Source organism: Glycine soja, chromosome 18 (genome assembly GCF_004193775.1).
Source record: "Glycine soja cultivar W05 chromosome 18, ASM419377v2, whole genome shotgun sequence".
In the NCBI taxonomy this organism is placed as follows: Eukaryota; Viridiplantae; Streptophyta; class Magnoliopsida; order Fabales; family Fabaceae; genus Glycine; species Glycine soja.
In genome coordinates this window covers 11502373-11528686 of record NC_041019.1, presented here as the reverse complement: position 1 = coordinate 11528686, position 26314 = coordinate 11502373, and the positions used below count along the sequence as shown (strand labels likewise).

The following is a 26314-nucleotide window of genomic DNA, read 5'->3' as shown; positions in this document are numbered from 1 at the left end:
AAGAGATTAAAAATGATAAAAAGAATATTTTTCTCGACTAAAAAGCAGAAATGTGAAACACGTGCATCATTTTGCCTATTGAACTCTGAAACACGTGCATCACTGTCCGAAACATTTTCTCTTTTCCTTCAAACATCCAATTCAACTCCGTTCCGCAAATTCATTTGCATAGACAATCGGTTGGATCATTCCACTTTCTTTCAATCATTCCAATTCCACAACCAACGAAAAATCATTATCAACACAACAAAACAATGTCAAAAACAACAACTTCTTCTTCCGAACAAACTGCACGCAACCGTTTGGCCACCCTCGCAGCTCACTTGCTTCCCTCCGACGCCGCCTCCGCCACCGCGATCCTCCGCCCCCACCGCCTCTCCGCCCCCGCCGGATCCTCTCCGCCGGTGAACCTGAAGGGTACTGTCACCGTCGTCGACGAGAGGACCGGCAAGAAGTACCAGATCGAAGTCACCCCAGATGGCACTGTCAGAGCCTCTGACTTCAAGAAGGTACTGCTGATGCTGCTTTTCCTCTTCCTTTTCGGATTTCTTGAAGTAGGTTTTCGTCAAATTTTGTCCTTTTGCATTCTTTGTATGGTTTTGGAGTTGGGGTTGGTTCCTCTTTTGAATGGCTGTTTGTGGTGTATTTTGATATTGATGTGCTTTTTTCGAGAAAGTTGTGGTTTCGTCGACAGATTTTCTCTTGGCCATCGAAAGTGGTTTGAATTTGGTGAATTGGGTTGTGCTCAGTTTTGCTCCTTCGTGCTTGGATAAATTACTTTTTTAGTCCTTCAAAGTTTTTAGCAATGTCACATAGGTTTTAAAACTATGGAAATTCCAAACAAATCGACTTGCTGGTTTATCTAAGTCTGTAAACTTAATTACCTACAGGCATTTTGGCTCCTGAACACATGTTAATATAAAGTTGGACTAATGTGATTGACATTTTTTTCATGGACTTTTTTGAATTTCCTTAGTTTCAAGGAGGAAATAGGTGATTTACCCAGTTTCTTGAATTGTTTGGAATGAATGAATTGCCAATTTGGTCTAGGGGTCGGTTGATTTGGTTGCTGACATGATCAAAATGACAAAATGATAGCTGAAAATGTAAATTGTCAATCAATTTGCTGTTCAAAAGGCAGAGTTGGGATGTTAAATGCTTGTGTGGCATCCAACTAAAGCACCCACGCGCGTGCCGTGATATTTCTTATATATGTCACTGTGCCCTCAAAATTGGAAATTTTGAAGAAATGTTTTTCCTAAGCTCTTGTTTAAGAGCAAGACGATAATTTTGAGAATTGTGGAGACGAAGGTGAAAAAAATGGTTTTTAAATGGAGAAGACAAAGAGGGGGTGGGGGGGTCGGTTTCATCAAAATGGTTTCAGGGATCATTTCATTAATGCCAGTGACCAAATTGACAGACTGCTTCAATTGCTGGGATCAAATTGGTGATTCACTCATTTGGAATTGGTGTCACTCTTTTGTATTTGAAAATACGCATAGAAAACAGTAATAACAGAGAAAGAAAAGGTTGTTTTCACTGTTTCTTACGCAAACTTTTGAAAAAAAGATAAATAAATAAAATGAAAACAAGGTGACACTTTTGTAATTAAAAGTAAAAACAGAAAATAAAATAGGTTTTCTCAATCCAAACAAGCCCTAAGGTTAGTAAGGTATTTTTCTTTTGTAAGTATTTTATTCAGATGTTATAGTGACATGCTGAAATGGTTGGTGGGGTGTTTTGGAATTAATTGTAATGATGATTGTGTATGTTAATATTGTTCTAGTATTTGATTATGAGGTTTTCTAATTTTTGATTTGTAGATATCAACTGGGAAAAATGACAAGGGACTCAAACTTTATGATCCTGGCTATTTGAACACTGCTCCTGTCATCTCAAGGATTTCTTACATTGATGGTGATGCTGGAATCCTTAGATATAGAGGATATCCTATTGAGGACTTGGCAGAGAAAAGCAGCTTTATGGAAGTGTCATATCTCATAAGTGAGTGTTGTTTAGAAATTTTCTTGCATGCGCATGGGACTTATGTGGCCATTGCTTATTTTTTTTTTTTTTTGAACGGCCAAAGATAATATTATATATATGATAAGAATAGTACCAGGGGTACTACAAGGAAACATAGGATATAGTATCTCCTAAAACACAAGAACATAACCAGCAAATGAGAAGCCAACAAAGAATAACAATGCCCAACCCTACAAATCACAGACTAGGTAAAAGACAAAGACATAGCTGAGGACCATTGGTGAAAAGGAACATTGAAGTCCTTTTCCCACCCCCTCAGCCATGACCAAGTGAGAAAGATTGCATTATCCACCAATTTGGAAATGACAAAAGGTTGATTATTAAAAATCATGTCATTTCTGAGGTTCCATATCGATCTTGTAGCTGCTATCCACCAGACCTTCCTCCTTCTATTGGAGTTCCTCGAGCCAGCCAAGGAGCAATGCTGAAGAAAGTTATCCATAGGGTTGCTGTGCAGAGCTCTATCTTCCTTGACCCAGGAATTAAATTCCCACCACAAAGGCATAATTTTATGACAAGTGAAAAATAGGTGGGAGGCAGATTCGACTTGGCTTTGGCAGAAGGGGCAGAGGTCATTTTGAAGGACAATCTGCCTCCTAATTAGGTTTTCCTTAGAAGGAAGCCTATCCCAGAGTAATCTCCAAGCAAAAGATAAAGCTGTAGGGGGGATTTTGATTTCCCATAGCTGTCTAAAGCCACTAATGGGCTGATGAGGTAACTGGTCAGCTTTGATACAATTATAAGCAGAGTTTGTAGAAAAAATCCCACTTGGTTCAGCTCCCCACACCCAAGAATCCATCAAGGCTGCGTTAGTGCTTATTGCTGCAGTCTGGTCAATAAAAGCTGAAGCACCCCCCAGTTCATTGTCAAATAGACATCTTCTCCAGGAGAATTTCCACTCCCAACCAGATTCTCCAAAGATCCCCATGCTTGCCACTGTCTTTAATTTTTGGGATGATATTTGATATAATTATGGGTATTTGTCTTTAAGAGTAATTCCTTCTCCCACCCAAGAGTCTTCCCAAAATAGGATTTGATCACCACTGCCCAGTTTCCAGTGAAATTGCTTATTGACAGCAACCATGCTGCTGTGATGAGTAATAGATCTTAAGTCAGACCACCAAGAGGAAAAAATCTGCTTAGGAGGGCCCTCTTCCAAGCCTCTCCAACCCCTGTACGTTGAAGTGAGTATTCTGCTCCATAGATGATCTTGTTGCTGAAACATCAACCATTTCCACTTGATAAGGAGAGCTCTATTAAAAGCCTTGATATCTTTGATACCCAACCCTCCCTTTTCTTTAGGAGCACACACTTGGTTCCATGCAACCCAAGCTATCTTTTTTTCTTCTAAATTTCCGCCCCAAAGAAATTGTCTTTGAATAGCAGTGAGCTTCTTAATGATTGCTGAAGGGACCCTGAAAAAGGACATATAAAACAAAGGCAAAGCTGTCAAGACAGCATTAATTAAAGTAATTCTGCCAGCCATAGAGATACTTCTCTGGTTCCATTTATTCAATTTGGCCTCAAATTTTCTGATTAAAGGCTCCCACAACACCTTCCTTCTAGGGTTAACACCTATAGGCATCCCTAGGTATGTGAGTGGGAACTGCAGGGGACCACAATTCAAGTAGTCAGCAGCAAGACTACACCACTCCTCAGATTGGCCAATTGCACCAAATTGGCTCTTAGCAAAATTAATTCTAAGGCAAGAAACCATCTCAAAGCTTCTAAGAATAGCCTTAAGAGCTGTAACATTATCCATAGTGGGTTCCCCAAAGAATATGGTGCCATCAGCAAATTGGAGGATGTTGACTGGAACCCTTTTCTTACCTACCATAAAGCTGTGGTAACAATTTTTGGACACAGCTTCCCTCATCATACCTGTCAAGCCTTCAGCAACCAGATCAAACAAAAGTGGGGCCAAGGGGTCTCCTTGTCTCAAGCCTCTTTGAGGCTTAAATTCTTCAGTTGGGCTTCCATTCACTAGAATAGATATGGATGCTGATGAGAGGCAGCCCTTAAAATCCAGCCAATCCACCTTTCATGAAACCCCATTCGTCTCATCATATAAAAGAGGAAATGCCAAGACACAGAGTCATATGCTTTTTCAAAATCCACCTTGAATACCAGACATGGCTTCTTAGATCTCCTAGCCTCCTCTACAACCTCGTTTGCAATCAAAACTCCATGTAGCAGCTGTCTGCTCTTAACAAAAGCTAGTTGCCTTTCATCTAATAAGTGGTTCATGACCTTGCTTAGCCTATTTGATAGGACTTTAGCAATGATTTTGTAAACGCAGTCAATGAGGGATATAGGTCTGAAGTCACTAATAAGTTGGGGGTCCTTGATCTTGGGAATGAGGGCAATGAATGATGAGTTAAGGCCCTTAGAAAATACTGCATTCACATAAAATTCTGAGAAGAACCTTAGGAACTCAGGCTTCAGCTCGTTCCAGAAGTGCTTTATGAACCTAAAATTAAGTCCATCTGGCCCTGGACTTTTGTCACTCCCACAAGCCCACACAGCACTAGAGATCTCCTCCTCTTTGAAAGGTTCCACCATCATATCTCTCTGGTTAATGGATAAAACATTAAAGGACACACCATCCAGATTGGGTCTGTTCAAGGAGGGTTCTGCAAATCTGCCTTGGAAGTGCTGGAGAATTGCAGCCTTAACCACAGCAGGATTGTCTACCCATCTACCCTCAATGTGCAACCCTCTCAAGGCATTCCTTCTTCTGCTAAAATTTATGATTTTGTGAAAATAAGAGGTGTTGCCATCACCCTCTTTGATCCACTTGCTCCTAGACTTCTGTCTCACTATTGATTCATGAAGAAAAGATTGCTCCCATAGGTTAGCCGTCCTCTTGAGCTCTTGGACTTGCTGATCAGAGGGATGAGTTGTTAGAGAATTCTCCAGATCGTTCAACTTTTTCTGTGTTTGCTTCACCTTGCTGCCCGAATCTCCACAGTTATCTTTGCTCCAAGTTTTTAGCCTATGCTTGAGGGTCTGAAGTTTGCATTTTAATGCATAACCCCCCCATCCCATAGGCTGATTTGCAGACCAGCAGTCCCTGACCACCTTAGTGTAATCCTTATTAGACAGCCAAGCATCAAAGACCCTAAAAGGCTTAGGGCCCCAATCAGTGTGTTTAGAATTCATGAGAATGGGGCAATGATGACTAGCACTCTATCTAGCTTGCTCTTGCAAGAGCCATTAGGCCTAACCCAAGTAAAAGGCTTCCCCACACAGGGAATATCATCTACCTCCATTTGAGCGAGCCAATCATTAAATTCAGCTATAAGATTAGCATCTGAATTGTAATGGCTGCTTCCCATTCTTTCAGCTGGGTGTCTAATGCAGTTAAAGTCTCCTACAAGGCACCAAGGCTGAACCTGGGACTGGTTCTTCCTTGAGAATAACATCTGCCACAATTGCCTCTTGCTTTCTATCTCACAAGGAGCATATATATTGGCCACCACTACTCTCTGCATTTTTGCCAACCAAACCCCCTCCAGCATGATGAGTCCCCTTTCAGAAATTTTGACCTCAACCTGAAAGCTGTTATTGTTCCAGACACACAATAGCCCCCCTGCAATATTCACTGCAGGGAACCACTCTCAATCAAAGTCTAAGTGGCCCCACAAAGCCTGGCACACTGCCTTATCCAGAAAGTCCCTCTTAGTTTCTTGCAAGCAAAGAAGGTCTATCTTATGTTTCCCAACCAAACTCCTGATAGAGGCCCACTTGATACCTCTACCCAGCCCTCTAATGTTATATGACAGGATATTCATTTAAGAGATTTCCTGTTCCCCAGCTCCATTGCTTCTTTTCTATCTCTGCACTCCATAGAGGCATAGCTTTGAAGAATATCTGAATTAGTTGTAGGTGCCTCCATGCCTATGTTTTCTCCAAGATGCCATAAGTGCTGAGCCTCTTCCAACACCTCAGCACTGCACTCAATAATGCTTTTTAGTCTCCTTTCTGCTTCCACATTATTCTGATTGTTAGCCTTATCCTGGTTGGCAGTTTGAATTGCTGAAGCATCATCTCCTTGTTGAAGTTGAGGGTGATTTCCCTCAATGTGCAGGGGACGAGCTTTGTGGAGGGAGTGTTTCTGTCTAATATAGACTTTAGAATACTTATCTGGAGTTTCTTTAATGGGTTGGGCTACAGATAGTGAAACCTCCTGATTACACCCCTCAAATTTCGAAGTTGGGCCTATATTGTTGCTTGACCCACCAGTTTTTTGACTCTGGTCGTGATGCACACCCGAGAGAACTACAGGGTAAACATCCTGCTTACTACACCCCTCATATATCGTATTTGGGCCCTTATTGTAACTTAGCCCAGCACCTTGATGGGTCTGTCCCAATGTTAGAAGAGAGTGGGATTGCATTACGTGGACCTCTTCTCCCCCAATATAGCTCTGGTCAGCTGATGATCCTGTTCCAACATTCAAATTACTTCCCGATAGGTGATTAGTCTGCCCTCGTTCTTGCTGTATTGCCTCTTTTGTGTTTACTAATCCCTTCTCAGGTCCCGTATGGCTGTCTCGTAGGTTGAGCTTACCGCAACAGGAGCCCTGTATACCTTCGTCGTCATGTTTTGACTTTTCGTGGTAAGTAACGTCCATTTGGGTTTTACCCAGAGGTCTGAGCGCATGTCGGCACCCAACTGTCCCTCCCTCTACCCCTTGGGTATCAGACGATGACTGTTTCCGGTGGTGCATCTCCTATGAGAAGGAAGAGCTAGTGTCGCCGTCGTCTATGACGTCGTCCGATAATATCTCCTCCGACCATCCCTCAGACGGCGAGTTTGCTTTCCGGGTCAACCCGACTTCGAGCCCCATCTCTTCCACAATCCATACCCGATACTCTAGGTCCCCCACATGAATGCGAACCTCTGTCCTTATCGATGGCGGAAGAGGTGTCCGCACCAACAGCCTAGCCCGGTCCAGTCGATATCTGTCTTCTGTGTCGTCATCTAGCTCAATGACATCGCCGATAGTAGCTACAGCTTTTCTGAGATGGTCCAGTTCCCACACCTGAATCGGGAATCCCCACACCTGAAGCCAAATAACCCTGTTGTTGGGCCTGCAGTCCGGCGTCCACTTCTCCAGAGAGTAGAAGAGGGAATTTCCGGATTCCATCTCCGAACGAATGATGTGCTGGGCTTTCTGATCAGGCATCCCAGGAAGAAGGACCATATCATCTTCGAGGAACTTAGTGCGTGTATTGTACCCTAACTCCCAAGCTATACGATCCTCTAAGGTCCCCACCTCCATCACTTTCTTTAACTTGCCAACCCAGGCCTCCTTGCACCAGTACCCCCTATCTTCTTCTGGGTTGATCATAATGGTTGTTATTGTTGCCTCCTCTCTCTTTGTGCCTCCTGTATACGCCCCGTTAGTCGTTATGTCCGCATATGATCTCCTCGGAGGTCCAGTAGTTGCCCCACAATGCTTACTAGGTCCGTCAAAAGACTTCCTCCCATTGGAGCTCTTCTGCTGCAAGTCTTTTTTCATTGCTGGCCTCTCGAACCTAGGTAGGTTGACGAACAATTTACAGTCATTGATGAAGATGTTATCCAGTCTCACCTCCAAGCCTTTTACGCCCGACACTCCCTTAAACCGCACGAAGCCATATCTCCTACCTTCCTTGTTGAGCCTTTTAGCAATATATACTTCACGAACATCGCCCCACTTTTTAAAATAGCCCCATAGCAGCTCTTCGTTAACTTCTTCAGGAAAATGAGTGAAATAGAAGGAAGTGATATCAGCATAGTTCCTCCAGTTAAGGCTGTAGTGTTTAGAGTGTCCGCCTGATTCCAAGTTCTTTGATTGTCTTCCCGTTAGTGATTGCTTCTTCATGGCCTTCGCTGATCTTCTAGTAACCACCGTAGTCCAGTTATCTTCATCAGCAAGAGTGTTGACCCGTCCCTGGACATTGATTCGTTTCCCACCATGTAGGTTTTCCTCTCGATCCATGCTCCTTCGTCTCCATGAAGACCCAGTTGGTGTTCTTCTGTTTTCGCTCCATCTCTCCTTCCCTCGAGTTCTGTCTCTCGCTCTCTCTCTCTCGCTCCTTGGCAGTCTCTCGCGCCCTCACTCTCTCTCTCTGTGTCTCTCTCTAACTCTCTCTCTCATCTCTCTCCTGTGGCCATTGCTTATGATAAGTGAATGGATTTTTCTTTTCACTGATGATTAGCTGAGATACAGAATTTATATCAGCAAAGATGGATACAGTTTAGGCTGGTGTAGGGTCCTTATTTATGAATCCTGTTAATTACAGGCTTCATTTTATGAATTACATACATGTATTTAGTGTTTATTAACTCTACCTTTCTCTGTCTTTAGTGTATGGAAATTTGCCTTCTGAAAGTCAGTTAACAGAATGGGAGTTCACCATATCTCAGCATTCAGCTGTACCACAAGGAGTTTTGGTGAGCTTTTCTGTTATTAAATGACTTACTACTGGTTTAAGGACCCAATTTCCTATCTGGTAACCTTCTGGTTTCAGTCGGTAACCATTTTTAGATTTGTAAGAAAACCACATCTGTTGTATTATTGCTTAAAATTTAATATGCCAATTGTATTTTATATTGGCAAAAAATGTTGTCATGATTATATAAAGGAGAGTAATCAGGTTGTTAATTTTTTTTGGAGAAGTACAAGTGTATTAATCTAACAGCAGCAGTATACAATTGTTTTGTAGGATATGATACAATCAATGCCTCATGATGCACATCCTATGGGTATGCTTGTCAATGCCATGAGTGCTTTGTCTGTTTATCATCCTGATGCAAATCCTGCTCTCAAAGTAAGTAACAGAGACTTTGGTCAAGTTCAAGTTACTGAACTTTTGATCTGTTCAGCATTGATTCACAAACAATGATAATATAAGATTGAACTTTGCAAATCTTACCTTTGTTATGGAATTATGTTAATTTTATTTTGTAGAACTAATATTTTTTAAAATTTCTATAGTTTGCAAACCTTTTAGCTTGTTTCATTTGATTTTTTGTGAGTATTATATACAGCAACGAACTTTGATTCTGTCAAGATTAAAGGGACTTAGCTAGGTAAGGAGGAGGAGAGAGAATATATATTCTGAATAATGTTCTCTTGTATACAATGAGATGACGTGTTTGATCTTGGATGTGATATTGAAAACAAAGCTCTAAGCTCTATTTATATTTATACAAGACTCCTAATCCTGATGAAACGAGGAAACAAATTGTAAAAGTAAAGAAATATGGAAGGTATTCCTAAGAGATTATCTAAGATACTCGGAACTATTCTAAATTTATAACCATGATATTATGAGATATGCCTCTAGGATATTCTAATGGATTCTAAACATTATGGGAGTCTCTGAAGATTTTAGATCTCTACGAAATTGAAACTGAAAATTTTAGTTTCAAATTAAAACTCAGAACTCTTGTAACAATTTATAAATTAATGTTATTTTGCTTTAAGTTTTCTGAACCCTGAAGATCTGAGTTGGTAGCTATTGCCTAAGATGATTGCACTATTTATGGGAGTCTCTGAAGATTTTAGATCTCTACGAAATTGAAACTGAAAATTTTAGTTTCAAATTAAAACTCAGAACTCTTATAACAATTTATAAATTAATGTTATTTTGCTTTTAAGTTTTCTGAACCCTGAAGATCTGAGTTGGTAGCTATTGCCTAAGATGATTGCACTATTTAAATGTATAATGAGACAAGTAATCAAAAGATCTGCGTCGTATTTTCTAAGTTTGAACTATTGTTTACCTCAGCTTTGATGTACTTACTTAAGAAAAGGAAAAATAGGTGATTGTTTTCCAGTCAATTTTTACAGTAGATTCTGCCAAATAATGCTAAATTGTTCTATTGAAAATAATGATTTATTTTTAATCAATTACTGCTGTCACAATTAAATAATGCTTAGTTGTTATATTGAAAAAATTGGTACTCCCAGAATTACAGTTTGTTGAATTACCTGCCTGCCTCTCTTTTAGATTTGATGTCGTTCATTATTTAGATAAGTGATTCTCATGGGATATTACATTTTCCTATGTCTTAGTTCAATACACATGTGAGTGCAGAGTTGTACTCTATTATTTATTAGGATTTAACATGTTATTGCCTTCTTGTATTTGATTCAGGTTTGGCTATTTCTTTTAAAACTTTTTTATATTTTAATGTAGGGTCTTGATATCTACAACTCAAAGCAAGTGAGAGACAAGCAAGTAGCACGGGTTATTGGAAAGGTTTGCTTATTCCGTTGTCTTTATTCTTCTTAAGCTTCTGCCCCAGATATATGTAATAAGTAATTCAATTATTCTGAATGCTTCTCATGTGCTTATTGGTTATCTTCTGAAATTTTTGTGAAGTATTCAAGCAATTCAATGCTTATTTGCAAGCTGTCCAACTGCTATGTAACATCATCATTTTCTTCTTTGATTGCAGATAACAACAATTGCTGCTGCAATTAATCTTAGATTGGCAGGAAGGCCACCTGTGCTTCCATCCAACAAACTTTCTTACACAGAGAACTTCCTATACATGCTAGATTCTTTGTAAGTCTGATTGATATTTGTAATAACCTGAAGTTGTTTTTTGTTTTTAAGTTATTTTTTCTTCGGAGTTCTGAGCTTCATGATGGTTTTCTTTTTTCTCTTCCTCTGATATAAAAAAATCTATATCTTATCAAAAGTAATATCATTTACTCACCAAAAAAAACCAGTATGATTTAATCTTTGATGGTAGAATGTTAACTACATACTAATTGATTTTTATTATCATGAGATTTATCAGCGTAACTTAAATAAAATTTCCATATCCATGTTTTCAGTGGCAATCGATCATATAAACCTAATCCTCGGCTAACTCGAGCACTGGACATTATCTTCATCCTGCATGCAGAACATGAAATGAATTGCTCTACATCTGCTGTACGACACCTCTCATCAAGGTAGACATCTTACTACTTAAGCAAGGGAGTCCTGCAAATCAAACTTACTGAGTCTGCTTTGACTGCTTTTAAACAGACACAATTTGGTCTAACTGGCAATTTTCCGAGCAAAATGAAGCAACCTGTCTTATATTATGTAACTATTACCTTATTTGTACTTTGCAGTGGTGTTGATGTATATACTGCTATTGCCGGGGCTGTTGGAGCTCTATATGGACCTCTTCATGGTGGAGCCAATGAGGTAATATAAATGGTTTAGGATGTTCTCATGATTATTTTCTATTGCTTATTTAAATATGGAAAGCAAACAAAGCAGAAGTCTAACCTTTGACTATACTCATTGAACAAGGCTAATGTAACTTTTGGTTTTGCAGGCTGTCCTCAAAATGCTGAGTGAAATTGGAACTGCTGAGAACATTCCAGCGTTCATTGAAGGTGTTAAATCCAGGTGGCTATTACTCTTTTTTTTCTTCCTTTTCATGTGTCTGTTTTCCCTATCTGTGAAGAATGGTGATGGTGTGATGACATGCTCTTTTGTGACTCCTATTTTTTGGGTCTCTTCACAGCCAGCAGGGAAAATGATAATTTTATTTGATATATTATCTGCTGCTTATTAGAGTATTACATTACTCAAAATGTATTTTTGCTTTAATACAGTAATCTGTTAGTCTAGTTAGTTTGTGATTAGTTAAGAGGACTTTAGTGTGTAACAGCTAAGTGCCAGCTGTATCAACTAACTTAGGTTAGTTGACAGTTAGGTTAGTTAGATGTTAGATCATCTATATAATCTGAACTGCAATCAGTTAAGACTTGGGTTGAATAACATCAGATTTCTCAATCTCACTTTCTTCTCTCTCTTTCAAATTCTCTCAACTCTAATATGGTATTCAGAGCTTAGGTTGAAACCTAGCTTTTGTTCATGGCTTCCGCACCTATTTCTTCTTCTCCTCCTCCCTCCCCTCAGCCTTCCTCTTTGCCGTCGACTGCTTCGAAGATTTTCGTGCACTCTATCTCTTGGAAACTGCATGCGAAGAACTAACTTCTCTGGCTTTAACAAGTTGAACCTGTGGTCAAGAGTCATCACCTTCAACACTATCTCATAAATCCGATTATTCTGCAGAAGTATGCTTCTGTTGAAGATCAAAAATCTGACAGTCACTGCTGAGTATCGCAACTGGGAGGAACAGGATCAGTTTCTTATTGCTTGGCTTCAGTCCACTATTTCTGGCGACATGCTTACACGAGTGATTGGTTGCAAATTTTCGTGGCAGTTATGGGACAGAATTCTGTTGCATTTTCAATTGCTCACTCAAGCTCAAGTTTGTCTACTTGCAATGAACTTCGAGGTCTCTCTCTTGATAATCACTCCATTACTGATTATCTTCTTCATGTTCAGAACCTGGTTAATGAACTTATTTCTATTGGTGAATCGATGCCTGCGTCTAAGCATCTGAATTTGATTCTTGATGGCCTTCCTGATGAGTATGACTCATCGATTTTAGTAATTAGTACCAAATTTGATCGACTTTCGATTGATGAAGTCAAAACTATATTGTTAGAGCACGAAGTGCGAATTTAATGATCTAGAAAGCGTGCCATAGGTTCTATTAACCTCATTGAAGGTCTCTTTGGCAATTCCTCTCGAGAATTTTTCTAATCCTAATTCGGCCCAATCTGTGAACCCTAATTCTCAGATTCAAATCAATTTGACTACTCAGCCCTCTGGTGACAATTCCTCCAATGATTACAGTGGATATCAATTTTTTAGTGGTTGTGGTGGTGGCCGGAATAACCACGGTGGTCGTGGCTCAGGATGCGATGGTCGTGGCTCAAGACGCAGTGGCCGTGGCGGTCGAGGTCACTTTGCTGATGTGCAGTGCCAAATTTGTTACAAATTTGGACAAGGTGCATCATTTTGTTATCATCGTCTTGAAGAGAACTATGTTCCACTCTTCCTCCACCTGCTGCTGCACAAGCTACTTCAACACAATCTGTTCAATGGGCTTCTTCTGCTCAGCCCTCACAGCAAGTTCAGTATGCCCAACTTATTCAGTACATAGTTCCATCTTCACAGTATGGTTATTCTCAGACATATATTGCTGCTGTTCCACCTCAATACACCTACATTCAACCACCACCACAAGTCAATCATCTTGTTTCCAAACAGCAAGCTATTCAGCCTCAGGTTTTTCTGACTAGTGCTTCTGCAACTCCTATTCAGAGTTGGTACCTTGATTCTGGTGCTTCTCATCATGTGACTAACATGTCACAAAACATCCAGCAAGTAAAAAAATATCTCGGAAGACTTTGGTGATTAAGAGAGATGGTTAGAGAGAGAAACACCGGGGAGGGGAGAGATAGGTTTAGAGGCAAGGAATATCAGAGTGATAGAGTCCGCCATAGGGATGCAACCCGAAGGGAGTACACAGGAAACACCGGAAAAGCCTCGCAACACAACGCCGCATCAAATTGGAGAGACAACCACGAAATTACGTCCTTCTACTTCACCCGATTTGGAGATGACATAACAAAAAGGGAGCTGTGGTATCATTTTAAGAAATGGGGGGATGTTAGAGAAGTGTTTATAGCAAAACGCAGGAACAATACGGGCAGGAGGTATGGATTTGTTAGGTTTAAGGGGATACGAGATGCACAATACATCGCGAGACAGTTGGATAAGGTTGTTATTGGCGGGTTGAAGTTATATGTCAACATCCCCAAGTATGAACGGGAGCAGCTAAGGAGGAACGAAAATGGCGGAAGCAACAGAGCCATCACGAGAAGATCAATATAGTGGATGACCGCGCCAGATACGCTCAACAGCCAACACCAAAATCTTACTTGGAAGCGCTGACACGAACTAATTGGGTCCCGAAAAGTCAAATGGTTATCAACAACCATGGTCATAGTCGTGGATCTTCTTCCTCGCTGGTCCACATAGAGCTCGGAAAGGAAGACACCAAATGGTTGAAAGATGCATGGGTAGGGAGATTACAAAATCCGGCCCTATTTGAGAGAGTAGAGGACGAGTTATGGTGGCTGACGGGGGTGGATTTACAGCCCAGATACATAGGAGACGACATGGTTCTCCTTCACGGGATTACGGACGAGATTGCAGAACAAGTGACGAATGTAGATTCAGATGGAGGTTCACGATTTTTCCACTCATTGGAAAGATGGAATTCGAAAGTGCGAGTGGGATGTAGACTCACCTGGGTTTACGTTTGGGGATTACCACTCCAAGCGTGGAGCTCGAAACACTTTCGGCAGATCACGGCGGCTGTGGGGGACTTCGTTGACATGGATGATGAGGTGGAGGACAGACGGCGGCTAGACCGAGCTAAGGTGCTTATCAAGACTTCGTGGGCGCCGAATATACAACATACCATTGACGTCGTCATTGATGAAGAAACCTTTAAGGTGCATGTAGCGGAGGAGTGTGGGGGTGGATGTCGTAGCCGATATGGCCCGAATAGAAGCGTGGGGGGATCGTCGGAGGAAATTGACTCCGACGATACCCATCTCGACTGCATCACTCCAGTTTCCGCGAGGACGAACAACCTCGAAGCCACGCCGTATCAGTCGGAGAAGTTGCCGGAGAACTTGCCACTTGACGACCACCGGACAAATGCATTACCCAGCGGTCACAATAATTACGAAGACCCACTGGGTAACGAAGAGGACCGGTCCATTTTTAGCGCTTTAGACCATCAGATTGATGGTAGAATGCTGGATATCCCAAAGAAGGCCCCAACGGTCACCGACAACTGCCATGGGGCAGCCGACAACAGGCGTCAACAGGGCATAGGCTCTCCTAACAATGGAACAGAGCCTCAGACTTTTCACGAAAATGGTAATGGAGACAGGGGGGAGGGCAGCGGGGTAAGTAACCATGGGGAAGGGTTCACTGAGCCACGAATGGGTGACACCTGGTCACCACGTGGCGGTAACCCCACAAAATTTCAAACTGCAGATATTATAGTGGATGGGTCACATACGGGGCAGAATAGTGGGGTAAATAAAGGCCCAAATAACGGAATGGGCCTTAGCTTAGCAAACAAGCACTTTCTACAGTACACCCCCTACGAAATTGCTGGTAATAAGGGCCTCAATTCACAAAACAACAAAGCTCTAACAGAAAGTGGCTGGCTGGTGTATTCTAGAAAAGCGAGGGGTCAAAAGAAATTCCTTGTAGGTCATCGTGCTCCAATACCTATGACTGAAATTACTGGACCTAACCTAATGACACAATGCACACAAGAAGGGGTTCAGCAGAGGGAATTACAATGCACACAAGAAGGGGTTCAGCAGAGGGAATTAGATTTCGTGGAATTAACCCATGCCAATGATGTAATTCAAAATAATGGAGAGGGAGGTGACAATCCAGAGCCCAATAATCAGCAACATCAAGAGGCACTGAACATATGGAGGAAGGCAAAGCAACTGGGAGTCTCAGGAGTGGAGGAGTAGCAAGTAATCATTGATCAACTCAAGAAGATGGAAGAAAGAGATAGGCTAGAGGCAGAGAAGAGGGGTGTCAGCATAAGGTTTTAATGAATATTCTCTCATATAATGTAAAGGGACTGGGGAGGGGCATAAAGTGGGCAGCAATAAGAAGATTAAGAAAATTGGAGGGACTAGATATGATTTGCCTTCAAGAAACGAAGAAAGAATTCATAGACAAAGCCATGTGTCAGGCGATTTGGGGGGATGCAGAGGTGTCATGGGAGATGCAGCCTGCTATTAATTCAGCAGGGGGTATTTTGTGTATGTGGTGTGAAAACTCATTTAGACTTCAGAGGAAAGTTATTAGTAACGGTTTTATTTTTTTGGAAGGGGAATTGATTAGAGAAGCTCAACAGATCAACATAATTATGATTTACTCACCATGTGACATTCATGGTAAGAGATCATTATGGGAGGCAGTCAAACATCTAAAAGAAGCAGCAGCAGGGGTGTTCTGGTGTATATTGGGTGACTTTAACTCAATTAGAGACCCTGAAGAAAGATTAGGTAGCAGCCAAAGGACTCTCATAGACAGCAGTATCAATGAATTTAATGACTGGATTCACGAATTGGAGATGCTCGAGGTTCCTTGGCTGGGCAGGAAGTTTACCTGGATCAGACCCAATGGTGCCTCTAGGAGTAGGCTGGACAGGTGCTTGGTTTCCCCGGAATGGCTGAATAGATGGCCTGCAAGTGTCCAAATTACACTTGCTAGGAACTTTTCAGATCATTGCCCACTTCTTCTTCGATCAAAGGCTGTTGATTGGGGCCCTCAACCATTTAGGGTCCTGGATTGTTGGCTCTCATATAACTCCTTTAAGAAAATAGTTCAGCAATGCTGGAATTCTCAATTGCAACCAGGCTGGGGAGGTTTTGTGCTCAAAGAAAAATTTAAGAGATTAAAACAGAGGGTGAAGATTTGGAACAAGGAAGAGTATGGTGACACGTTCAAAAAAATTAAAATGATCGAGTCTGAATTAAACAGGATGGAGGAAAATTCAAGTCAGAGGCAGCTATCTTCCCAAGAAGATATTAAGAGAAAGCACTTACAAGAAGCTCTATGGGTAGCAGCAAATGCTCATGAATCGTTGCTGAGACAGAAAGCAAGGGCTAGGTGGATTAAGGGGGGTGATTGTAATTCACGGTACTTTCACCTCTTGATGAATGCTCACCGCAAAAATAATTATATTAAAGGGGTCACAATTGATGGGGCATGGTTTGATGAGCCGCAGAAGGTGAAGGAGGAAGTCAAAATTTTTTTCTCACTAAGATTTCAAGAACCGGTATTTAGTAGACCTACATTGGATGGTATCTCTTTTCAGACTATCAGTCAGCATCAAAACAATATTCTGGTGGCCCCTTTTTAGGAGGAGGAAATTAAGGAAGCTATTTGGGACTGTGGGAGTCAAAGAAGCCCAGGGCCGGATGGCTTCAATTTCAAATTTATAAAGCAATTCTGGGAACTGCTTAAGCCTGATGTGCTTCGCTTTTTGGATGAGTTTCATGCAAATGGAGTGTTCCCAAGGGATTGTAACGCATCTTTCTTAGCGTTAATCCCAAAGGTGCCTGATCCTCAAATTTTAAACGATTACAGACCCATATCTCTTATTGGGTGCATGTATAAGATAGTTGCTAAATTGCTGGCTAAGAGATTGAAGAAGGTGATGTCTTCTATCATTAATGAGTCCCAATCTGCCTTCATTGAAGGGAGACAGCTACTTCATAGTGTAATCATAGCAAACGAGGTAATTGATGAAGCTAAGAGAAGCAATAGATCATGCCTAGTGTTCAAAGTGGATTTTGAAAAGGCATATGATTCGGTATCTTGGAGCTTTTTGTTCTATATGTTGAAGAGAACAGGCTTTAGTCCGCAATGGGTCAAGTGGATTGAAGGATGTGTTAAATTCGCTTCTATTTCTGTTTTGGTGAATGGAAGTCCGACTACTGAATTTTTACCTCAAAGGGGTCTACGGCAAGGGGATCCATTAGCACCCTTTCTTTTTAATATTGTCGCAGAAGGTTTGAATGGGTTGATGAGGAGGGCTTTGGAGGAAAACCTGTACAAAGGTTATTTGGTTGGTGCTAACAATGTGCCTATCAGCATCTTGCAGTATGCGGATGACACTATTTTTTTCGGTGAAGCATGTATGGAGAATGTTGAAGCAATAAAGGTTATGCTAAGGTCTTTTGAGTTGGTATCAGGATTGAAGATTAATTTTGCTAAGAGCTCCTTTGGTGCTTTTGGAGTAGCAGCTCAATGGAAGCAACTTGCGGCCAAGTATTTGAATTGTAGCTTGATTGCTTTTCCTTTTGTTTATCTGGGTATTCCCATCGGGGCCAATCCGAGGCGGGGTAGGATGTGGGATTCTATTATTCACAAATGCGAAAGAAAACTCTCTAAATGGAAACAAAGGCATATCTCATTCGGGGGGAGAGTGACATTGATCCAATCCGTACTAACATCCATTCCTATCTATTTCTTTTCTTTTTTCAGGATACCTCAATCAGTGGTTGCCAAATTAGTAAAGATCCAGCGTAGATTCCTTTGGGGAGGTGGGCATGATCAAAAGAAGATTGCTTGGATAAGCTGGGAGAAAGTTTGCTTACCAAAAGAAAGAGGAGGGCTTGGTATTAAGGATGTCAAAGCTTTTAATATTGCCTTGTTAGGCAAATGGAAGTGGCATCTCTTAAACCATCATCAGGAGCTTTGGATTAAAGTAGTGGAGTCTAAATATGGAGGGTGGAGGGGATTGGAGGAAGGAGATAGGGTAGCAAGCCAGTCATTATGGTGGAGGGACTTAAAAAGGGTCGTTTGTCAATCATACCAAGGAAGGAGTATTCAAGAAGGCTTTAGATGGAAGGTTGGTGCTGGTCATAGAATTAATTTTTGGGAGGATAGATGGATAAGCCAGGATATATCACTAGCAGAAAAGTATCCTAGGCTTTACCTTATTTCACTGCAGCAACATCACACTATTAGTCAGATGGGACAACACAAAGATCATAGGTGGGAGTGGCATTTTACTTGGAGGAGAAATCTGTTTGACAGTGAAATAGAATTGGCTGTCAACTTCCTTGGAGAGGTAGAAGGAAAGATCATCCAGCATCAAGGTGAAGATGGTTGGGTATGGACTGGACACCCTTCAGGTATCTATTCTTCTCATTCTGCATATCACATGTTAAGGGAAGGGGGATCAGTTGCAAGTAAGGAGCAAGTCTTTGTGGAATTATGGAAACTGAAGATTCCCAGTAAAATAGCTATATTCGCGTGGAGATTATTTCAAGACAGATTGCCAACAAAAAGTAATCTGCAAAGAAGGCAAGTGCAGATCATGGATGCATCATGCCCTTTCTGTGGAGGAATGGATGAGGAGGTTTCCCACTTATTTTTCCACTGCACAAAGATTCGGCCGATTTGGTGGGAGACTATATCTTGGTTGAATATCAGCAGTGTGTTCCCTTCCAATCTAATACAACATTTTCTTCAGCACTCTTTCGTGCAAGTGGAAGGTATAAGAAGCGGTAGGTGGCAAAGTTGGTGGATGGCTGTTGTTTGGTCTATATGGAAGATGAGGAACAAAATTATTTTCTCCAACGATTCTTTTAATGGTAGCAAGCTTTTTGACGATGCAGTATTTTTAGCTTGGACATGGCTCACAAATTTGGACAAAGATTTCAAACTTCACTTTAACCAATGGTCAACTCACATCCGAGAGGGATTTCTGTATCAGAGTAGGAGTTGTAGTAGTTATTAGTTACCTTATTTGTAGCCATTCTATGGTTACTTTTCAAACTACATTAGTTTTTATTTTGGAACCATGAGTATGGACCTAACTTTTTGTATTTTAGTACCTCTGGTACTTTTATCAATATATTAATAGTTTTGCTGATAAAAAAAAAAAAAATCCAGCAAGTGACTCCTTTTGAGGGGCCAGATCAGATTACTATTGGAAATGGCCAGGGTCTCATCATGTGACTAACATGTCACAAAACATCCAGCAAGTGACTCCTTTTGAGGGGCCAGATCAGATTACTATTGGAAATGGTCAGGGTCTCAATATTAATTCCCTAGGTGTCTCAACCTTTGCTTCTCCTCTTAATCCTAAAGTTTCTTTTCTTTTAAGTAACTTATTGTTTGTTCCTTCAATTACAAAAATTCTCATTAGTGTTAGTAAATTTTGCAAAGACAATAATGTGAACCCCTCATCCCATGAGCTAGTTTTTGGGGTTGAGTTAGGCCCAAACCTAAATTCTAAGATGGTATCAAAGCCTATCCTAGATTCATTAAATGGGCCACCCACCGTATTATCGACTCACCAAGCCTGCAAGTACTAGGTGTGAGGGGGTGTATTGGAAAAAATCCAAGTCCCACATTGACTAGAGATAAGGCAAAGATAGAATATACAAGTGGGGGGACAACCCTCACCTCATGAGCTAGGTTTTGGGATTGAGTTAGGCCAAAACCAACATTCTAAGGCTATGGTTGGAGACTTAAAGTTAACCAAGTTTGGTTCTGAAGACTTTTTTGATCCTACTTTGTATATATCTATTGTTGGGGCTTTGCAATGTGTCACTATTACCATACCAGAAATTAACTTTTCTGTTAACAAGGTATGCCAGTTCATGTCTAGGGCTTCTGAACAACACTATATGGCTATGAAAAGAATTCTGAGGTATCTAAAAGGGGCTGTGTCTTAGGGATTAAAATTTCAAGATGCTTCTCTTAGGCATTGTAACACCCCGAATGAATCACGTCGGAATGAGAGGGATCTAGAGGCTATAAAGATATGAGACTGTACAATTGAGGATGACTTAAAGGAATTAATTGATATTATCTATACGAACAAGATGCATCTACTTTTCGGTAACCTATCACTTAAGAACTCCATAGTTAAGCGTGTTTGACTTGGAGTAGTTATGAGATAAGTGACCTTCTGAGAATTTTCCCAGAAAGCGTGAGAGTAAGGACACAACACGTTGAAAAGTATCATGTTGGTTTGTGAGGATAGTCAATGATCTTGAGAGTAGTCGAGCGGTGTCAAAGCTGGTTGTCGAGGTCTCGAAAAGGACTACCTACAGAGGGTTCTGATTGGTGGAGGATTTTGATCAATAAGGATGTTGAGTGAAGTGTCACTGTGCAAAGTGTCATAGTGTGAGAGTCGCCGGGAAGTCGACAATTAGGGGCATTATAGGCATCCTTTCTCTCTTCATGTCTATTGTGATGCAGGTTGGGTATTTGATCCTTGACAGAAGGTCAACTTCTGGAGCAGCTATTTTTCTTGGACCTAATCTAATTTCTTGGTGGTCCAAGAAGCAATCAGTTGTAGCTAGATCGAGCACTGATGCAGAATATAGGAGTATGTCTCTTATTACAGCAGATGTGACTTGGATTCAGTCTCTTCTTTCTGAACTCCAAGTTGCTCATACCACTCCTCTCATTCTCTGTGATAATACAAGCACTGTCTCTCTTGGTCACAACCCTGTTCTTCATTCTCAAACTGTACATATGGAGCTTGATCTGTTCTTTGTTAGGGAGAAGGTCATCACCAAACAGATTGATGCTGTTCATGTGCCTGCAGCAGACCAACTTGCTGATATTCTGACCAAATTCCTCTCTCCTGCTTCATTTGTTTCATTCAGATCCAAGCTCAGAGTAGTTGAAAGAATTTCTTCCAACCCCTCATGAGCTTGTGGGGGGTATAAGAGTATTACATTACTCAAAATGTATTCTTTGCTTTATTACAGTTATCTGTTAGTCTAACTACTGTGGTTAGTAGTTAGTTTGTGATTATTTAGTTAAGAGGACTTTAGGGTGTAACAGCTAAGTGTCAGCTGTATCAACTAACTTAGGTTAGTTGACAGTTAGGTTGGTTAGATGTTAGATCATCTATATAATCTGAACTGTAATCAGTTAAGATTATGGTTGAGTAACATCAGATTTCTCAATTTCACTTTCTTCTCTCTCTCTCTCTCTAATTCTCTCAACTCTAATATTTCTCCAGGAAACGAAAGCTCAGTGGTTTTGGACATCGCGTGTACAAAAATTATGATCCAAGAGCAAAGGTCTTGAGGAAACTGACAGAGGAAGTGTTTACCATTGTTGGCCGGGATCCTCTTATAGAGGTGTTTATCCATTTTTGTGCTGCTGTGTATCTGTTGTATATTCCTTACACTAGATATGCTGTTAAACAATATCAAAATTGACTTAAATGCCTATGCATTGACAGTGTAAAACAGTTTTATACTGTTATCCAATCACAAATCACCGTTTGAATTACTTTAAGATAATTATTTTAAAAGTCAACAAACTTATCACTCATGGTGTGTTGTGATTAAAAGAGTATGTAAAACTTTTTATACTGTCAATACATAACCTTTTTTCTCATCAAAATATTTTCATTTTGAAAGTTTTTCTGTACATGTTATTTTAAGACATTTTTTTTAAAAATCTGTTGCCAACTATTTTGTATAGTTTTTACATATATTGTATATATGTACAAGTATTTGAAATTAATTCAATGACGATTCAGTCAAATTTTGTTACAGGAAAATTTCTTATGCTCAATGCGATGTCAATTCAGTTCAATATATTTAGTTTGAACTTGAAAGTTTCATCTGAAATTATTTGATTGTGCAGATTGCGGTTGCCTTGGAGAAGATTGCACTGTCTGATGAGTATTTCATCAAGAGGAAGCTATATCCAAATGTTGACTTCTACTCTGGACTGATTTACAGGTAACCTATTATTACATCCAGTTTTCGTAACCAGGGAGGATAACACATGTTACTCCTCCCAGATTATATGACTAGGATTGAGCTGATGGTTTTGTGCCACCAGGGCCATGGGCTTTCAACCTGAGTTTTTCACTGTTTTATTTGCCATCCCTCGAATGGCTGGGTACTTGGCACATTGGCGAGAGTCATTGGATGATCCTGATACAAAGATTATGAGACCTCAACAGGTTATTTCCTTTCTTTAAATAATTTCTCTGGTTATATCATGATCTTGCATATTGGCATAATCATTCCTGTTTAATTTGTGCTGATATATGTGTGTGTGTATGTATGTATGTATGCATGCATGTGTGTGTGTGTGTGTTGTTGTGCACCATTTGGTTCCTTGAAAATGGTTTCTTACCTAGTTACATCAGTGAGGCTGAATATATCTTTAGCGTTGGGAAATATTTGTGAACACAACAGACTGATATGGTAAACCAGTATATATGCTGCTTAGCGGTCATTATTAGGCTTGATGTTGTGGTGGAAATGACTTAAGCGGGGTTAGTTTTAGATTAACGGCATGTTCGGATAAACTTCTCCAAAAGCACTTATGGAAGAAAAAAAGAAGAAAACGAAATTAGCTTCTTCAACAACAAAAATTAGCTTATGCATAAGCTAATTTGTAGAAACTCTCTTATATTAGCTTATTCAAAAGGTGATTTCTAACTTATGTCTAAGCTAATTTTAACTTATGAGGAAACTTATTTCATTTTTCTTCTTCTATTAGTGTTTTTCAAGAAGTTTAAAATACCAAACAATATTTTGCTGTTGTTTTCTTGGTAGTTGATGATGTTTGATTACCATATCAGCCACACAAATGAGATGTTAATGCATAAACCATGTCTGTTTGTGCAGCTAGTGCTACAAAAAATCAAGGCATAATTGGCCCATTGATCCCAAATTGTCCTTTGACTGAAATATGTCCACATTAACCTGAACTGTTTCATTATTATTATTTTTGAATCAACATTTTGAACTGGCCTAGGGCAAATATAACCACCATTTTACAGGTTTTGGATTTTGGAGCTCTTATTATGACTATTTAATGTTCCAGGTTTATGTTGGGGAGTGGTTGAGGCATTATGCACCAATCAATCAAAGGACTACATCAAGTAACACTGACAAACTTGGTCAATTGGCTGTATCAAACGCCTCAAAGAGGCGACTTGCTGGATCTGGGGCTTAACATAGTGAAAATGCCAAGTGGTCAATAAAGTCCACTTCAGAGAAAAAATTAATTTTTTTTTCTGGTATATAAAATAAGTTTGTTTGTTTATGAATAAAATTATGAAGTCAAATAGATAAATAAAATCATGAAATCAGTTAGACTATGGTTTCAGTATTTTTTTTTTCTATCTGAAAAAAGAAAGACTCCTTGTATTTGCAATGTCATAACATAAATTGTATAATTCTGAAATCTCAATATGGAATGTGGATCGGATGACAGATGGAGGGTAGTACAATTGTTAGAGGTTGGGAGAGACTAAGAAAAAACTATAAATTAACTCATTATAAATTGTTTAAAGGGAAATGACTGGTTTATTAATATAATTTATAATAGAATATTAATGTTGTAAACTTAATGGAAATAAAACTTATTATCTTCGTTGTTTATGACTTTTTTTTAATACCTAAGTTTACTTTGGTATAATCTGAATGAGGTAAGGGGTTATCTTTAGAAGCATGTCACTGCATAGATTAAGCAAGCTGGTGGAATGTTGATGGGATTTGCAAGTTCCAGCCATAAACTATTCGAGTAGGTCATGTAATTGTTGTGGACTTGCTGTAGACGTTTCAATGCAAATTTAATGAATGTACATATTTTAATGCAAATTTAACGAATTAAAATAAAATAAAAGTAATGTAAATTCAACGAATTAAAGTAAAATAAAAGAAAAAACAGTGAATTTGACATCCATTCTCTAACCTTTAAATGTCACAAGCTATTCAAATAATTTTTTAAAAAGTTATATGCTATTTTAGCTAGAGATTAAGAATTTGTCAATAATCTCTTTTAATAGGTAGTGCTTAATGAACATGGAAAGAGTGATTAGCCGGAAATTTAATTTTTGATAATAGTGCCCTCTGGAGAATCGCACCATTAGAGTTAGTTATCATCATATTTTTAATTTTAAAATATAAATTCCAAATCATCATATATCTATCCTATATTTTTCTCTGCATGTAATTTATGAATAATTATCTCAAAAGAAGTTAAATAAAAATTACTTTGCTATATTTAATAAATTTTATTGCATGTGTAAAAATATTAGATATAAAAACCAAAAATCGTTTGATAATTTTTTTGCTTTCGAAAAATGTTACCCTCCGATATGTGAAATTAACTAAACTTGTACGTCATTCGTTTTCTTTAATACCGTAGCTTTTGTTGTGTATTATTTCTGAATTTGGTACCATAGTCTCTTTAGTGCAGGACAATAAATTAAAGCGTTTCAAAAATAATTTATATACAAATATTTATTTTTTTTATCACTGCTTGTGTTTACGTATATATCTTAATAAAAAATAAACTTGTACCAAAAAAAGCGTAAACTTGTATCTGAATTTGATTAAAAGGAAAAAAATAAAATCGGAAGCCACTCTTTATCAGAGCCAGGTTTCGATCCTGGGACCTGTGGGTTATGGGCCCACCACGCTTCCGCTGCGCCACTCTGATTGTTGAGATGATTTACATAATAATATTAATTATTCAATACTTTTATGGTATTTAATAAACGGAACTGTGTTCATCTTTTTGTTGGTGCGTAAACAGTTCTCTTCTTAATGCCTACGCTTTAAAATTTCAAAACAACAAAAATAGAAAAAAAAAAGAATGCACAAGAGAATTGAGGTTTGCAAACTGTTTTGAGGTTTGGTTGTGGGATGCTCACAAACTTGAGCGTGGTAAGCAAATGTTGCAATGTTTGGTAGTTAGCAAAGCAATGAATTGTGTGGGAATGGGATGAATTTGATGTTCATTTGGGTTTGGTGATGAAGTGGCTAGAATGTTAGGTTCTACAGTTACATGACAGAGTTCCATTTCATTATAAAAATAAAGTAAATTGATGATAAAATATAATTTTATATGCATAAAATTAATTAAAGATTAGATAAAAACTTGGATGATAAAAATGGTAGATTTTTTAAAAGAAAAATTATGGTCATTCATTTAGTATATAATTCTTGAAAATTAATATGATTTAAATGATATATATATATATATACATATATATATATATACATATATATATATATATATATATATATATATATATTATTTTTTAATAAGGAAATATAATAAATTAAATAGCAATTATGAAGTCATACATATGTATACCATTGCAGTAAAAAAAACATGTATATCATTATAAATTTATAATGTCTCACTTTTTTTCTTAACAGATTCAATGTTTGACTTGCCTCATTTTACTATTAAATGACTAAATAATATCTTTGTAAATATAAATTGATGTCATTATTAAATTTCTGCACCAAATTAACATTAACATGGTCCTTCAATAACCAAATAGTAGTTTACTTTCAAGTGACAACATTTTTACTTGAGCACGACATAACTCATGTTTGTTTTACTATGGAATCTCATCGGATCATTCCAATCACATTGTATAATATCTATGAATTATTTTTCAAAAGTAGGGTAAAACATGCAATGTAATCATCATTATTTCAAGTTTTAGAATTTCTTTCTTTCTTTCTTTCATGCCAAAAAGCTTGACTCATTTGAAGGTTTAGAAAATTTGAGCATGACATAGTTTACTAACAACTTGCATTGCTCGTGTCTTTATGTTGTTAACCTTGTAAAATAGTCCCACATTAGTTATAAACTTTACTACAATTAATGATTAAATCGAATCATACTACTGGTAAATATTACGGGTTCAGAGTGATATTGTCATGAACCTCGCATTTAGATAACAATTTCTTGTACACGATGGATCATTGAATTCTGGATCCATTGCTATTATATCATACCCTTTGATCATTCGGGCAAGGAATATG

The 26314-nt window shown here is 39.0% G+C and overlaps 1 protein-coding gene and 1 non-coding gene across 2 annotated transcripts; one reads left to right on the top strand and one right to left on the bottom strand.

The window, feature by feature from the left end:
- Positions 1–76: 76 nt before the first annotated feature.
- On the top strand, positions 77–23825 carry LOC114396563 (citrate synthase, glyoxysomal-like). Its single transcript, XM_028358616.1, has 13 exons — positions 77–509; positions 1824–2004; positions 8405–8490; positions 8763–8867; positions 10242–10304; positions 10504–10613; positions 10889–11008; positions 11174–11249; positions 11383–11456; positions 21517–21637; positions 22152–22249; positions 22353–22476; positions 23349–23825. The coding sequence occupies exons 1-13, from the start codon at positions 255–257 to the stop codon at positions 23478–23480; spliced, it is 1545 nt and encodes a 514-aa protein (XP_028214417.1). The 5' UTR covers positions 77–254; the 3' UTR covers positions 23481–23825.
- Positions 23826–24899: 1074 nt separating this feature from the next.
- On the bottom strand, positions 24900–24971 carry TRNAM-CAU. Its single transcript has one exon. It is a non-coding gene; the product is annotated as a tRNA-Met (tRNA).
- Between the last annotated feature and the right edge of the window lie 1343 nt (positions 24972–26314).